Below are 13,591 nucleotides of genomic sequence, written 5' to 3' on the forward strand. Positions count from 1 at the left end.
CTGTAGGCTGCTCTGCGGGGCATTCCCTCTATTTATGATCTATGGGGCATTCCCTCTATGATCCACGTGGGAAGGCCCAGCCACTGTGAACATGCCCTGGTTGGCAAGTGGCCTTGGGCTGTATAAAAAGAAGCTAAGCAGTGTTCTTGCCCTAACTTACCTCTACAATCAACTGTAAGATGAAATAACACCCACCCCAAAGCTACTTTTGGTCATGGTATTTATCATGGTAGTAAGAAGCAAACTAGGCCAACGTGGACGCCAGGGACTAAACTCAGGCCATCAGGTTTAGCTTCAAGTGCTCTTAACCACTGAGCTATCTCACTGCCCACACATCTGGTGTTTAACCTAATTTAAGTAAGTGAAACAAATTTTAGTTTTTTTCTATTCAACTTTATCCTAAACATTGTTTCAAAGAAATGTTAAGACCACTGCTACTCATTTTCACTTTCCCTGATGAAATATAAAGACATAAGAAACCTTAGATCACCTTGTATTTAATTTTTCTAACAATTTAATACAGACATTAAATCCTTCCAAAAAAAAAAATGTTTTTTTGAGTGCACTCGAGCTTCTGTGCCGTGCATGGATACCCTCATAGGTCAAAAGACAGTGTCAGAGTCCTTGGAGCTGGAGTTATAGAGGTGCTGGGAATTGAACCAGGGTCCTCCACAAGAACAGCAAGCACTCTTAACGCTGAACTATTTCTCTAGGCCCCGGATCCCAAACCTTCAATGATTAAGTCTATTTAAAACTGTACAAGCTAATAAAAGCTAATGAATGGAATCAAAACATCACAGAATTAAAAAACAAACAAAACCCACTTACCTGGTTTACTAACGAGAAGCCATTTCTTCTCCACATCCCAGCATGCACTTGGGCACATAAGACAAGACATCTAAGAGGATGCTCTATCAACATGGGTGGGCTCAGTTCACTCTGTGAGTTAAAAAAAAAAACTTGTTCAATTTGCATAAGGAAAGGTGGTTGACAGGAAAGCTTACAAAATAATTTGTCTTTGTGTCAATTTAGCTAAGTTATTTATGGTTAGCCCAGTCTAGCTGTGGCTGAGAAGCATTCTTCATGAGTAATATCTTAGTAAAAGTTGAAAATAAATTATCCCCTATAAAGTTGGTGGGCCTCGTCAATCTAGATGGAGGCTGTAAGAAGTAAGGCTTCTCTGTGTTGGGGTACACACGTCGTGGTGCATGTGTGGAGGCGGGAGGAAACCTCGGATACCAGTTCTTGCCTTCTGCCATTTTAGGGCAGGCTCTCACAGCTGCTGTGACCTGTGAACATCCCTGGATTCTGTCTTTGTCAGGATTCTAGATGCATCTGGTTGTGTTGATTCTGCTGATACAAACCATTTCACACACTGAGCACCCCCCCCCCCCAAGATGTGGTCTTTGAAGAAGGAGTTCTGCACTTGTGACTACAATGCCAACTGTCCTCTGGGCTCGCCATTGTGCCAGGATGCTCACAGACTCATTTCCAACCTCATAAATGCATGAGGCAAGATCTTAAAACAGCTGCTTAACCCTGCTCCTACCATGTGTACACACACAAACTTGACACATCCTTGTTGGTTCTGTTTCTCTGGAGAACCCAAACTAATAAAAGTTGTTCCAATTTGGTCTCAAACACAACAAACATAATGACCAGATATTCATTTTAATGTCAAAGCCACTTACTAGAGGTAGGAGCTCAGGAAATTTATATGCCACTTCACTTTTGCTTAATAATACATGCAAACCTGCACAGAAGAAAAAACAAACAAAAACAAATTTCTATAGATAAAACTAGTGTTTATTAGACTCACTGATCACCCAACTTTACCACTTAACTTTTAAAACAATCTTTGGGAATGTAGTGGATTGCAAATTAAGTTATAGCCAGGCAGTGGTGGCGCATGCCTTTAATCCCAACACTTGGGAGGCAGAGGCAGGCGGATCTCTGTGAGTCCGAGACCAGCCTGGTGTACAGGAGTTAGTTCTGGGACAGACTCCAGAGCCATAGAGAAACCCTGTCTCATAAAACCCAGAAAAACAAAAACAACCCCCCCCCAAATTAAGTTATAAAATGCAGTGTATCTATAAATGAAGCTTTTCAACAAATCTAGAAGTTGAGATCCTTCTGGCAACTGAACAGAGAAACTGGCCCTGGATTGTACTCATGGTCTATGCTGACCCTGACCTCAGAATTAAGTTCCTAGAATTTACCATTTAGAGTCAAAACCAATTTACTTCCGACCCATGAGAGGAACATTCTAGTTCAACCATAGGCCATTTCAAAGGCTACCATTTAGGTCATTCCCTTGCCAGTCTGTGCTCATCAGTATCTATAGGCCTTGTTCAAGCCTTCGAGAGGCTTCCTTCACTGCTGGCTATTTCTAGCAACCTGTTAATAGTTATGCAGAAGGACCACCAGCACTGTCTGCACCTGGTCTGTGAACTGTGTTTTGTTTGTTTTATTTTGAGAAAGGCTCTTGCTATGTAGCGCTGGCTGGTCCCAAACTTGTGCTCAGCCCTCCTGCCTCTGCCTCCCAAGTGCTGGGGTCACAAGCATGCACCACCAGAGCCAGCTATCCGGACTGTTTATTTTGCTCTCTATTCTGACCACAAACATCCAGGGCAGGGCTCATCTAATACTGGGAGATGAATACTCCCAGATATTTACAGCACAGACTTCAGGCAGGTGAAAACTTGGGCAGGAAATAGTATATTTCTAGAGTATTAGCTTTTTAGCTGTGGATAATTATTAGCATCAGCTTCTACCCAGATAATCAGGTTTTGGAAGGATAAAGTGGTAAGTAAGTCACTGAAGAAACTCTAACACTTGACTAGAGGGCAGCTATAGCAAGTTATAGGACGAGAGCAATTTCTCCTATAACCAGAACTTTATCTCCTCTGTACGTTCCTTCTTCATTCATTCTTTCCCTTCCTCCATTCCTTTCTCTTGATACTTAGGGACAGGGTTTCACTCTGTAGTGCAGGCTGGCCTTGAACTCACGGAAACTCTTTTCTTGAGACCTGGAATCACAGGTGTTAACCAGTGTCTACAGCTTGTTGTACTATTTCACTGGTCAAATTTTTACAAATAAAAGCTTCAGTGTAAGCAATCTCTGCCTACAACCTGATGACATCCTAGAGACGGGCAGGATATGGAGGGCAGGCTATCAGCCAGAGAACGTGATGTTGCTTAAAACACGCACTTTCAGAAGAAAAGGGGTCATCACTACTGACCCCATGACATGAAAGTGATCAACAGCTTGATTAATAATTTAATAACTTAGATGAAATGGACCAATTCCTTGGAAGACACAACTGTTAATACTCCCATGAGGAATGGATAACCTCAACAAGGCTATGATCTATCAAAGGGGTTGAATCAGTAGTAAATAACCTCTTCAATGTACATGTAAGAAAGCCATGGTATGGATTCTCCATAGTCTCTCACGAAGAAATACAAAAATAAAACAAAGCACATCTTCATATCACATTTAAAAAGTTACCGAATCACAATCATTAATTACAGGCTCTATGATGGATAACAGAAAGTTACTACTTTCTGACTTAAGAATGAACTAAAGGAGGGGCTGGAGAGATGGCTCAGTGGTTAGGAACACCGGCTGCTCTTCCAGAGGACCTGGGTTCAATTCCCAGTACCCACATGGTAACTCCAGTTCCAAGGGATCTGACACCCTCACACAGACACACATGCAGGCAAAACACCAATGCACATAAAATAAAAAAATAAATTATTAAAAATAAAAGGTTGTGGCCAGGTGTTGGTGGTGCACTCCTTTAAATGCAGCACTCAGGAGGCAGAGGCTGGCTGGCAGATCTCTGTGAGTTCGAAGCCAGCCTGGTCTACCAAGCCAGTTCCAGGACAGGCTCCAAAACAATACAGAGAAACACTGTCTTGAAAAAAAAAAAAACCAACCAAAATAAGTAAATAAATAAATAAGGTTGCTTAAAAAAAAATAAGCTAAAGGGAACACCGTTTGAGTAGGATAAGATATCTAGAGTCAAGAGATCTCGAAGCAATGCTTCAAGGGACCCAACAGGAGAATTAGGTACATAATCACACCTGCTGCTAGGTGTCTGTTTTAGGTAGTGCAGTGACTGTAAGTGGCTTATAAAACAGCCTGAGATCAATAAGGCATTCACTTGTAACCTACTTAAAAGGTTATTGCTCAATGAGCTTAGAGAGAAAAGCTGTGGTGGCTTCAGTTTATTAGTGGTGGCTTAAAGTGACTGTTTAGTGTGCCCTGTCACAAGACTGTGAGCTCAGTCACTAAGATGTAAGTGTGCAGTGATGTTGGAATAAGGCCTGCAGCACCGTGTACGGGAGGTGATGCCCAAATACCTCAATGCCAGCTTGGCTTCTTGCTCTGACACTAAGGACTCTCTATGCCTTAGTCCTCCCACGAAGTTTAGTGACTTCTACTTCATAGCAGAATGACCAGATTGGTGAACACATGTAAAACCCTCAGGACAATGCCCAGCACACAGGAGGTATTTATAAACATCACAAATAGTCACTTGAGAGAACTTTTGGGTTCTATTTTTAGGGGCGATGCTTTACCTGCAAGCAAGCGAGAGATTGGGAGGTGAATGCTAACTTTCTCTTGGGAAACACAGTATCTGATAGTTTCCACTGAGTGTCCACAAATGCTGAGTGTGATGGGCTGTTCGCCATCAGTAAAACCACCATGACACTGCATCAACACAGCCAGGCATTTCTTGTAAGCTTCAATTAACACTTTTTCCTAAAAAAGAGGGTTTGTAATGTAAGTTACTCAAAAGACTAAGTTGCTACAACATTAACTTAGCACCTCAAGTTCCATGACAAGTAAGAACCTCAAGAAATAATAAGGACCAAACCAAACTCAGTCCTCCCTGCCAGCATGGGTCCCTTTCTGCCATCTCCTCTGTCCAGTGATGACATCACTTATCAATAAAGCTGTGGGAATCTAGACATTACCAGTAATGTCCTTTACCTCAGCCCATGCTGTCTAGTCTACTATCAAAGTGACAACTTTCTCTTTTCGATTTCCCTCAAAACTAGCTATTCTCTCACTCTCCAGTAATTCAGTCATTGGCAACCATCTCTCTGTTAAACTCCCAGCTTCAACTCTTGTCCCATCCACAAAGAGTAATTTTACAAACACTACTGGGCCACGTCACTGTTAGGTAGACCCTAATATCAGCCTCCCAAGGCTGATGAGTGAGATGACCCCAAGGTCCCCACATCAGGCAGTCCTGCCCATCCCTAGACGACCACAGGTCTCATCACACAGAGTGATGCAGTCGGTCTCGGACCCAGAAATCTTTTTTTCTCTACCCAGCAGGTTTCCATACATTGTTCAAGTCTCACGGACGCTTCTCTGACCTGGACTTCTACAGGTTCTTATCAGTAAAGGAGGATTATGGGACATGAACATAGTACATAAGCCTCTCCTACTTCAGCATGGGAGCTTGTGACTCTGCACTGAACACACAGGTGGAGGGACACGTGCTGCTTCTGAGCTAAGCTGCACAGATATCTCCTTAAATCCCTCATTTCCATTTAGGCTCTGTCTGCCCTACTCTTTCTCACAGCCCCACCACAGGCAGGGACTCACATCCAAAGCGCACCAGTCCTGCACCATTGAAATCACGTGTGTCAGCTTCATCTGCAGTGTGAAGGCCGCTTCCCACTCCGGCTCCATTTCAATGTGCTGCCCTACTTGGCGGGTGATCGGGTCCATTCCCTTAGAAAGTGGAAAGAGTCTGTTAGCATACATAAGAAACAAAAATTGATTACAGAGACTATTCAAATAATGTAGAATTTTAAACAGGAATTGTCAGGAGAAAAACTAAGAAATTCAATAAATCCCCCTAAAATCCATGTATGTATGTATGTATGTATGTATGTATGTATGTATGTATGTATGTATGCATGTACGTTTGACACAGGGTCTCCTTAGGCAGACTGGCTAGCCCAAAGCGCATGATCCCCCTGCCTCGGTTTCCCGAATGCTAGGATTATAGGTTTGTGTCAGCACAGCATGCCAGGGTTTGTGTGCCAGTGGTGGCTGAACCCACACACATTAAGCACCTGCTTCAGCACAGTTCCATCCTCAGCCCCTTGACAGGCTTGTAATGTGTTACTCAACTCAGAAATATACTTGACAGTCATATTAGAAGACAGGCTTTATACTTATTTACTAATGTGTAGCTCAGTGTTCAAGGGCCAGAATGAAAACAGACAAATACCCTTTGACACAAAAGAATGCAATTTTTTTTAGAAACCAAGTAAGCTATCCTGGTGTATAAGAACCATTTACTAACAGAGAATACAGAGCACCTCTGACATTTCCCAAAGGGAATGGCCTTTTAAAAACAGCTCTTGCCTAAGTGTTTTAGAGAGGTCTTCTGTCTTCTGTCTTCAAACTGCTTACACACTGATTTCTTTCTACTTCTAGATTCTGATTTGCAAGTACTTTACAAAGAGACTGGTCAGGAAAGCAGTCTAGACTGTACTATGTACAGATCCAACTAAGAGGAAAAGGAATTGTGGAAACAACAAAAACAACACAGGGGCCAGGGAGAGGCTCAATGGGCAGCAGAGCCTGATGTTAGCCTGAAGAGCAGAGTCACTCTGAGATCCACACTGGGGAAGGCGATCTGATTGCCTTCACAGGTGTGCTATAGCATCCATTCACCAGCAAACACACACACACACACACACACACACACACACACACACACACACCCCAAAACCAAACCACAAAAAAACAAAAACAAAAAACAAAAAACCCACCAGAGGCTGGGAGGTTTTCGGAGCTACGCTTTGTGGTAGAATGCCTGCCTACCGTCTGGGTACAAGGTACTGAGTTTGCCATCAAGCACCCGAAAACAACTACAGTTTCTAAACGATCTTAAGTGTATTTCCGAGTAAGTACATTAACAAAACAACCACAGAAAAGGACTCTAAAAATGCACACATTGGTGCACCATGTGCATGCAGTGCCCGTGGTGACCAGAAGAGGGCACTTGATCCCCTGGAATTGGAGTTAATAGCCAGTTTAGAGCTGTTATGTGGATGGATGGTAGGAACAGAACCTGGGCCCTCTGGAAGAATAGCCAGTGCTAAGCCATCTCTCCAGCCCCCCAAAAAACACCTTAAAAAAAAAAATCTTATATTTGCCGTGGGTTCTGGGGCCAGAACTCACACCTCTGGCTCCTGAAATAAGTGCTTCCTTCCCTCCTCTTTTTTTTTTTTTTTTTTTAATAAGCTCTTTTCTGTATTGAGCCACCTCACTGGTCCATGGAAACATCTTTAGCTGGGATCTACTCAAGGAGTCTCAATAATAGAAGAATTTCTTGACCCAACCGATTTTTTGGAAGTGCACCGAAATGGGGGTGGGGAAGCATACAGAAATGTGTCTGCACAGAAATGCGTTCCGTTCGTACATACCTGCATGCATTTCAGCAATTCCAAAAAGGCATCAAAGCCTTCTAAGAACTTCTGCCTCAGCCCGTCTGACCACTCGGTTGGTTTGCTAATCAGTACATACCTACACAGACAGACAACAGCGGCAGTCAACACAGGAACACTGGCATTTTCCAAGCTGCAATTTGTTTGGATATGAAGAAAACACTCACTTGAGATCTAAGATGAGGCTCTGAACTCTCCTGAACTTGAAGGCTTGGAGGGCAGTGTAGCGTTCAAACTGGAATCTGCCCTGGGCATCTCTCTGTTTCAAATGGTCCATGAAGGCCTTAATGATAACAGTCATCAGGTTCTCTTCCGTGATGAGCATGCGAGCCTAAAACAGAGTTTATCACAACGTCTGCTCATCAAGACCTGTGCCCCAGGGAACCAAGAGCCATTACCACCACTTTAGCACCCACACTTTAAACTTTCTCAGCACAGGTATCTCAGCTCCCAAGTGTACTACCAGACCCTTCGAAAAAATGAGCTATATTGTGTGTGTATGAGCATTTGTCCACATGTATGTATGTGCAGCATGGGTGTGTAGTGTCCACCAAGGCCAGGAGATGGGGCAATGATGTCACTTCTCCTTAACTGAGACACGTATACACACTCTACAGCGATTATGGGTATGTATTTCAGGGTCCAGAGGTCTGTATCACTGATTTTCTAAAGTGCAGTATGAAACTGTACCTCCTCTTTGTTTTACTAGCTGACATTTGTTTTTGCTTTTCTGACTCTGGGAAGTGAAAGGTCTCATAGCTCCTGAGGTATGCCATTCAAACAAACTGTTAGGAAGGAGATTTGTGCATTTTTCCAGAGCTTTTGATTAATACCTACCTACCCACAAGTGTGTGTATGCAACAGAAGACTCAGTATGCATTAAAGGTAAGTATGGATATATACAATCTCAGTTATCTCTTTCCCCCACAGAGAACATACTATCAACTATCATTCCGATTTTTAGTTTTTATTTGATAAAAAACTTAGAGAGTATCCTGTAGCAGTTCATACAATTTCTCTCATTCTTTTAAGCATCATCAGGCATACTTTCCTATCATATTTAGCCAGGTCTGGGCTGCTGTTATTTGCATTGTTTTTAGGTCTGTGCTACTACAAAAGATGTCACAAATATCTACTATGTAAACTGGCAAAAATAACTTCCTGCAAGTGGAACCACTGAGAGGGAGTACAGTCTAAGTTTTGATAATATCACCAACTTCCTGCCATAAAAAGCTTACTAATCCCTATGTCCATCCAGTATGTGAGCCTTCTCACGCCAGCCAATCTGTTTCATTTCCATCTTCTGGATTAAAGTAAAACTGTGGGAGTCCAAGTAGACTCAGACTTTCTAACTAGGGGAATGAAAGGTGTAAGAATGACAAAGAATTCTCCATCGACAATTACAAGTGCAGACAGGTTACGGGAAAGGACTCTCTTTTCCTGTTTGCTGTACTGATTAGGAAGGTAAGGAAAGCTGAGGCAATCCCTCTGGGCTAGAACAGTTGTTCAGCACCAGCGTGGGATTGGAGGCTTAGAGGGCACAACACTGGGAGCAGGCATCTCACAGCCAAGGCACTGGTAGTTGAGGTTAATGTTAGAGAAGGTTGGGTCTAAAATAGTAGGAGACACATTCTCCAAGGTCACAGAATGCTTTCGGTCCTTACATTGGGACTTTGCCTAAATTGTTGCTAGCCTTTCAAGACAACTGTCATCATTAAAAAATGATTACACAGCCACAGCAACTGTTATCACAGACACCATCACTTGATGCATTGCCTACAATCCAACTTGCTTTATAAAATATTATCACTTCCTAACTCAGTTTTTTTTTTTTATAATTCACATTAAAATTTGCACTGCCAGATCACTACACATTTAACAATTTAACAACATATTCACAATAGGCTAAAGATCCTGTAAGACGGAATAAAAGTAATGTTTCGGGTACATGCTCTGGTTAAACTCAACACTACAGATCTGATCAGGAGGATGCTGACTGCGACAGTTAAGAAAATAAACTGGGGAGCTGGAGAGATGGCTCAGAGGTTAAGAGCACTGACTGCTCTTCCAGAGGTCCCAGGTTCAATTCCCAGCACACATATGGCAGCTCTCAACTGTCTGTGACTCCAGTTATGGAGGATCCAGCACCCTCACACAGAAGGCAAAATACCAATTCATATAAAATAAAAATAAATTATAAAAAAAGAAAATAAACTAAGCTGGGCAGTGGTGGCACACACCTTTAATCCTAGAACTCAGGAGGCAGAGGCAGGCAGATCTGTGAGTTTGAGGCCAGCCTGGGCTACACAGTGAGTCCTGGGACAGTCAGGGTTACACAGTGAAACCCTGTCTCAAAAAAAAAAAAAAAAAAAAAAAAAAAAAAAGACAGTGACTCTGGCACTCTCATAACTTGAATTCTACCATTCTACCTGCTAGTTTCTGTGCATCTGTGTGTGTGTGTGTCTGTGTGTGTGTGTGTCTGTGTGTGTGTGTGTGTCTGTGTGTGTGTGTGTGTGTACATAGGAGGTCAGAGGGAACTTCCTGTATCATTTCTCAAGCACCATCCACTTTTTGAGTCAAGTTCCCCCACTGACCTGCAACCTCCTAAGCAGGCTAGGATTGCAGGCCAGTGAGCCCCAGGATCCTCCTGTCCCCACCTGCCCAGCTCACTCCTGGCTTTTTTATGTGGGTGCTGGGAATCAAACTCAGGTCCTCGTGCTTAAAAATCAATCACTTTACCAACTAAGCCATCTCCCCCAGCTCTCTAATTATTGATCTGCTCTGAAATGAAGGTTGAGTAACTGGAAGGTAATTCTGGTGACAAAGGTCGCATTGCTATAGAACATTTGTATTCTTGCTACTATCTAGCACATATTATTTTTAGCCAGGAATGTGTTTAAGAATTACCAATGAAGCTTCTCAAAAAACCTATCTCAGTGTTCTTTTGCTCCCAGTAGGGTCAGCTTGGGCTACAGAGACCATTTCAAAAGAGAGAGAGAGAGAGAGAGAGAGAGAGAGAGAGAGAGAGAGAGAGAGAGAGACTAACAAAACCACAGATTTGAAAAGTATTAAATAGAAAAAACTGCTAGACCATATAAGTCAATGTAATTGGAAATGTAGATAAATTAGCAAACTCTCAGTAGTCATGAAAGCCAGTGTCCTTCAAGACCCTTAGCCAGGTCTATAGATATGACTAAAGGCAGCCCTCAAAATCCCTACATCTACTGGGAACACCTCGGCTCAGCACATAGTCTTCTCTGGATTGCTGCTTCAACTTCTTCTATTGTAAATTCTAATTCACTAATGTGAATTAGTGAATTAGAATTCACGATGTGCACAGGAGATTAGAGGACAACCTGCAGGGTTCGGTTCTCTTCTCCTTCTACCGTGTGGGCCTCAGGGTTATACTCAGGTATAAGGCTTAGCAGCTGGGCATCACATTTCAAATGGCTTCGCTGCATTAAGTTCTAGTTAAGCTCATCAGATTCCCTTTACTGTCTTCCTCCAACCTATTCCCCATCTTACAGATAACACAGTCTTTTAAAAACCACAAATGTAGGGCTGCAGCTATAGCTCAATGGTAGAGAGAGCTTACCTAGCATGTGTGAGGCCCCGAGTGAGAGCCCCGAGTGAGAGCCCTGGTACCGCACAACATACACACACTCACATGTACTCATATACAGACATGCACACACATAAGTCAAAATACAATGGTTCGGGTGCCTCTTGTGCCATTAAGATGAGCACACAGTGGGGCTGAAGAGATGGCTCAGCAGTTAAGAGCACTGGCTGCTCTTCCAGAGGTCCTGAGTTCATTTCCCAGTAACCACATGGAGGCTCACAGCCATCTGTAATGAGATCTGGCACCCTCTTCTGGCCTGCAGGTATATATGCAGACAGAATGCTGTATACATAATAAATAAATAAATCTTTAAAAAAAAAAAAAAAAAAAAGATGAGCACAGTTCTTTGACCTGGCCTGTGGTAGCATTCATTAATGGCAGATTACTAAAGGTGTTCTCTACTAGAATACATTTCTTTTTTTATTTCCTTTTTTTTTGTGACAGGGTTTCTCTGTGTAACAGTCCTAGCAGTCCTGGAACTTGCTTTGTAGACCAGGCTGGCACTGAACTCACTGAGATCCACCTGCCTCTGCCTCCTGAGTGCTGGAATTAAAGGCGTGCGCTAGAACACATTTCTTAACAATAAGAAATGAACTTCCCCACACCTCTAGAAAATGTAGTTGTTAGGAAAGTAAGTACAAACTGTTTTTAAAGCTCTGCAGCCTTGCTCCAAGCACATGGAGCTCCTGGTCCCACATGCAAAGCCCCTCCCACAGCACACTCTGCACACAGCCCCTTCCAGTTTCCACATAAGGTGCCTTCCTAAGCGAAGCCTCTGGACTCTGGCAAAGGCCCATGTCCTTGTTCTGTCTCTCAGAAAGCAAATTTCATGTGGACTGCTGCTTACTGCACAATCTACATATGTCCTTGCAGCACTGTTCTCCAGCCTGGGGCGTGAGGAGGCCAGAAGGCACCATCAGCCTCGGAGTCAAAGACAGTTTCCAGCCACCTTGTGGGTGCTGGGAACCGAACCCAGGCAGAGCACTTTAATTATTTATTCAAGTTCCATCTGTTTTGTTCACCATTTCACTTTTAAAAGCCTTGTCTAATAAATGCTAGTAAATTTGTTCAACCAAGTACGACTTTTACCCTACTTGATAATACATAATTAACGGAGGCTTCAGGACTGTCCTGGCTGGTTTTAGTTTTATATCAACTTGAAACAAGCTAGAGTCATCTGAGAGGAGGGAGCCTCAATTAAGAAAATGCCTGTAAGACTGAGCTGTAGGAAGCCTGTGGAACATTTTCTTAATTAGTGGATGATGTGTGAGGGCCAACCCATGGTGGGTGGTGCCATCCCTGGGCACATGGTTCTGGGTTCTATAAGAAAGTAAGCTGAGCAAGTCAGTAAGCACGGTCCTTCTATGGCCCCTCCATCAACTCCTGCTTCCAGGTTCCTGCACTGACTTCCTCCACTGCTGGACCACAATGTGGAAGTGTAAGCCAAATAGTCAAAGGTATAATGTGTGTGCTTGGTGCTGTCTGAAATCTGAAGTATCAGCCTATCCAGGAGCACACAGGTCTTACCTCTATGATTTTGAGGCTTTACTTCTGTTAATGGAAACAAGAGCATTCTCTAGTCTTTCAGTACTTACAAGTGAAGGAACTGTGAATATCTGAACCGAGAGGTCTGCGACTGAAAACTCTCTGTCGTGGTCATCTGTCACATAATCACTCTGCAAACGCTCATAGTTCTATTAAGAAGGCAAAAAAAGGCAAGGAGTGCCAGCTATGAGTTACAAGGGAGAGGCAGACACTACTCACCAGAGTAGGTGCGGTGAAGAACTGGACAGATAGAGCAGTCACCGACACTGCTCGCTCGTGATCATCCTCCATAAAATCTCTCTGCAACTGCTGGTAATTCTAAACAACAAGGGGGAAGATTCCTCTAATCCAGTGACCAAACGGTTAAGGGTTATACTGAACAGTCAGTGCTGGAGACGGCAACAGGAGACACTGCTAGGACAAAACTCAAAGATCACTGTGACCAATTAGATTCTGTGTCAACACTGATTTGCTGCAGAAAGCTGTGCCAATAGGTTCTTTTGGAGCACAGTGGCAGTTTAGCAGCCCAAACAGGGAGTCAGACCGCCCAAAACCCTAAGGTGCCATTGTCACCTGTGTGTGTGTGTGTGTGTGTGTGTGTGTGTGTGTGTGTGTGTGTCCCCAAACCAGCCAAACCAGCCTTTCCTTGCTTCAGAACACACATCAGAATCACATGACTCCTGCAAGGTCACCATCAATAGACTTGGGAATAGGACACAAATATGGAGCTCTGAAAGAGCTCTCCAAATGACTATCATGTGCTTCCCTGGTTAAAAATTCCTACTAGGGGCATACATAAATTAAGTACTTGGTGTCATCATGTGCTGTTGAAAGCAAACTTAGCCAACTCTGGCAGCTAACTGGAATTCACCATTCCCAAACCATACCAACAGAGGCACGTTGCCTCCATGAATTTAAACAGGACTAAACCCATTCATA

General features: G+C 43.2%; 1 protein-coding gene across 5 annotated transcripts in view; it reads right to left on the reverse strand.

The window, feature by feature from the left end:
- The window catches only part of Ubr2 (ubiquitin protein ligase E3 component n-recognin 2), an 82,112-nt gene that overhangs the window by 40,860 nt on the left and 27,661 nt on the right, over positions 1–13,591 (reverse strand). For 3 of the 5 annotated variants that reach the window (XM_027389150.2, XM_027389149.2, XM_027389151.2), the window contains exons 11-17: positions 12,703–12,801; positions 7,653–7,816; positions 7,465–7,564; positions 5,627–5,755; positions 4,588–4,771; positions 1,692–1,753; positions 829–939 (exon numbers count right to left, since the gene is read on the reverse strand). In XM_027389150.2, coding sequence (XP_027244951.1) covers positions 829–939; positions 1,692–1,753; positions 4,588–4,771; positions 5,627–5,755; positions 7,465–7,564; positions 7,653–7,816; positions 12,703–12,801 — 849 coding nt within the window. Of the gene's footprint in view, positions 1–828; positions 940–1,691; positions 1,754–4,587; positions 4,772–5,626; positions 5,756–7,464; positions 7,565–7,652; positions 7,817–12,702; positions 12,802–12,871; positions 12,971–13,591 lie in introns of all 5 variants that reach the window. The other 2 variants (XM_027389152.2, XM_027389148.2) reach the window with 1 other exon arrangement.

The sequence above is a fragment of the Cricetulus griseus genome, assembly GCF_003668045.3.
Source record: "Cricetulus griseus strain 17A/GY chromosome 1 unlocalized genomic scaffold, alternate assembly CriGri-PICRH-1.0 chr1_0, whole genome shotgun sequence".
NCBI lineage: Eukaryota > Metazoa > Chordata > Mammalia > Rodentia > Cricetidae > Cricetulus > Cricetulus griseus.